Genomic DNA, 3,497 nt, shown 5'->3' with positions numbered 1-3,497 from the left:
TATGGGGATTGACTCACTTCCGGAGCCAGCCTCAAGTGGACAGTCAGTGAACTGCAGTTTTTGGCACTTCCGCATTGGTCTCACTTGTCTCCCCCGGAGGTTGGGGCTTGGGAATAACACGAAATACTGGCTAGACTGCTGTTAATAAATGTTTCAGTCGTCAAACAAAAGGAGTGAAGTTCGCACATTTCTTGTCCTTATCTAACACAAGTGACTGTTGAACAAGCTTTGCATCAGAAAAGTAACTTTTAGATACCTTTGTAATGTATAACCTGGTGAGGACAATAAAAAACAGGATAGCAATTTGGCTTTGAGAACTCTCAGACTGGGTATGACGCGAAAGCTTTTCCAGTGTTGTAAGCTGCAGTTCAAGTTTGTTTCTGACCTGTTTCTGTTTGAACTAGAATAAGAGTGACTTGTTTATTGTTCTTGCGTTCTGCATGCCCGGGAGCAATAGCTATAACATTGGAGTGTAGTGTTTCCTAGCACAAATAATTGCTCGGGAAAGGTAAACTTTGACTGTAACTTTGCTTTTTTCCATCATCCCTTTGGCACGCATGCTTTATCTAGTACAGGGCGTGGCTAGCTTCCCAGTGACATGTTTTTTTCTGTTGCCGTTGAAAAAGAAGTGGTCTGCAGGTTACAGGCTGTGGAAGAGATCGTTAGGATTCTGATATGAAGAATTATGATGACACCATATCTTTTCTGGGTCAGTGGGGCAGCTTTCAGCAGACTGTCTTCTTCCTGCTCTGTGCCAGCATCTTGCCCAATGGATTTGGAACTTTGTCTCTTGTCTTCTTGACTGCTACTCCCAGTCACCACTGTCTGGTTCCTGAGGTTAACCTGTCCCAAGATTGGCGCAATGCTATCATCCCGATAGAGGTAATTAGGTTTTTTGAACCTTTGCACATTGAACAGAAATTGAGCTATTGAAAAAATGCCTTGTTGTGGTCATGGCAGGCATTTTACCGTCATAATTGAATTTTGTAGGGTTAAGGTCCATCCAACCTCAATCCGTTAGATTCTGACATATTTGATGCCACCACGAGTGCTTGTCCGCAGCAGTATCCTCCTTGGTACACTGCTACGCCAGTGCGTCCTTAGTTTGGGGGATTTGCTCCATTCCTTTTACTTTATTTATGAATAGCTTAGGACGAGCTTGACTGATGTTGAGTTGGTTGCTGTTGAGTTCATTGAGGAGAACTGTGATGCGCTCCACAATGGAAATTACCTCCTCTGGAATGCTTTTTGGAGCCTTTGACAGAGCCATAAGGCCTTTGTCGTGATATCATTAACATTCCAGCTCTCCCATGCAGTCTTCTTTACCCTAGTTGGAAATACAGATACTGTATCACAGCTACTGAAGGCAAGTGACACAGTATGGGCCTTGGATTGCAAGAGACTTGGAAATTTCATGGGCAGGTATGTATCTTAAGTTCTTGCTCATCCCAAATGCCACCCACAGCCCCTCAGTGTCCAGCTCTGAGAGATGTGCAGAGCCTAGGACCACAACATCTATGTCCACAGTGTGTAGGGGGACCTTTGAATTCTTTTTCTGGCATTGTATAGAGTGGCATCCTTGTAGCTACCTCTTTATGCATACAAAGGGCAATCTGATCTTTTTCTTTTGGGTGAGATGATAGAGCACTGGGTGTGCAAGTGGAAATGACCCATGCAAGTGGCAGCCAAACAGAGGCTTTTATGACTGTAGGCTCTGAAAAAAGTTCCAGAGAAGGTCATATCCATTCTGGAGCACTTCACAATTCTCCTCTACTCTCACCAGCAGCCAACTCAACACTGATCAAGCTCCTCTTGAGTTCACAAAAAAGGAGGAATGGAACAAATCTCCCCAAAGAATGATGCACTGGTACAGAAACCCTGAAGAGCAGTATACCATACTCTAGGGGACAAGAACCTGGGGTGGCACCTAATATGCCATCTCCAACAGACGTGTGTGGTCATACAGTGCAGGTACTGTAAGGACACAGTAGTCAATGCCATGTTAATGCATCACAATTTCACCCCATTTCCTTACACAGTATGGCATGGTACACATCATGGGTAGGTTAATTGCAAAAAAGTGTTACTAATAACTAATAAAGTGTGTATTATTGTGACTGTGAGGTGGTGAATGGGAAACAGGAGCTGAGCAGATGCAGCAGGTACAGGCTGGATGTGGTCCAAAATCTCTCTGCTCAGGGATTCATTCCTGGCAGGGACGTCAACCTCACTGACCTGGAGCAGGAGGGCTGTGTGGATGGGTGGAGCTACAGCAGAGACATCTACCAATCCACAATTGTCTCTGAGGTAAGAATGTACATCGAGCATAGGATCATTTGTTGGTAGAATTTAAGATCTAGTATAGTGGCAACATCAGAAATAGTAACTGAACTATAGTAAGTTATAGTAAGTAATCACATCATACACTTTGTGGACAGAGAGGTAATTGTCCAACTGTGTACACAGCTCATTACAGTCTTGCTCAGGAAGGAAAATTGGTTGGTTTTTCAACAACCATTTGATTTAGGTCCTTTTTCTTCAGTAACAGCGAGATACCGCATGCTTTTGCAAGGTGGGGAAAGTCCCAACCAGTGAGAATGTGTTCATAATGTTAAATATAATGAGTGAAAACTAAGTTAAGACAGGCTTAAACAGATTAGCAGCTTCATAACATCATTTAGATCTATGGAATTAACCAACCTGTTCTCACCCCGGAGTTGTCGAAATCCGGCACTTGGGCAGTGACTTGCTGTGTCAGACACTGACGAAAAAAAGCTGTGCTTTAACGTTGGCGTGATACATGACATGACTTGTGGCTGTTTTGATTTAATGGCGTCAGGGGGAAGTGCGGTGGGACAAGAACGAAAGTGAAGGCGGCGAAAGTCCGACAAGGGCAGGTGTGAGGGGTGGTGGACGGCTCTAACAAACACCGAGAGTGGTGTTTGTGTCCTGTAAGATTATAATGCCAAACCCGGTTCTGTTTTCCTAAACCTAACCACGTGTTTTGTTGCCTAAACCCAACCATGTGCATTAGTTGTTGGAGGAAAAAAAAACATAAATTCCTGTTGTTGTACTGACGCAGTCAGTGTTGGGTAAGGGTAACTTTAAAAGTAATCAAAGTACGTTGCTGCGTTATTTTTTAAAAAAGTAACCAGTTACTTTACTGCGTTACTCCCTGAGAAAAGTAACTCAAGCACTTTTAAAGTACTTTTGAGTATTCTACATTTCCTATTGGGCAATGGACCACAGGGCACTAAGCCTACATTTTTTGTCTCCAACATTAAAGTTGTGAACCACTTGCCCTTCACTGAGATCCAATTCTCCCATCACAGCCGTCACTTTGACCAGTAGAAACACACAACGAACTGCTGCCGTAGACAACTGTATGACAACAACACCCCAGCGTTTTTAATATTTCCTCTAGGGATGTTACCACACAGAGTAAAAGGGGAAATAATGGTGTGAAACAGCAGAGGCACTTTGTCAACCCGCTGAGG

The 3,497-nt window shown here is 43.6% G+C and overlaps 1 protein-coding gene across 1 annotated transcript in view; it reads left to right on the top strand.

The window, feature by feature from the left end:
- Positions 1-663: 663 nt before the first annotated feature.
- LOC126387830 (solute carrier family 22 member 5-like) overlaps positions 664-3,497 on the top strand; it is a 15,335-nt gene continuing 12,501 nt past the window's right edge. Inside the window, exons 1-2 of the mRNA XM_050040531.1 lie at positions 664-882; positions 2,125-2,307. Coding sequence (XP_049896488.1) covers positions 676-882; positions 2,125-2,307 — 390 coding nt within the window. The 5' untranslated portion in view covers positions 664-675. The remainder of the gene's footprint in view (positions 883-2,124; positions 2,308-3,497) is intronic.

This window comes from Epinephelus moara, chromosome 3, assembly GCF_006386435.1.
Source record: "Epinephelus moara isolate mb chromosome 3, YSFRI_EMoa_1.0, whole genome shotgun sequence".
Lineage (NCBI taxonomy): Eukaryota > Metazoa > Chordata > Actinopteri > Perciformes > Serranidae > Epinephelus > Epinephelus moara.
The sequence above is the reverse complement of the archived record's forward strand: the minus strand, read 5'-3'. Positions and strand labels throughout refer to the sequence as shown.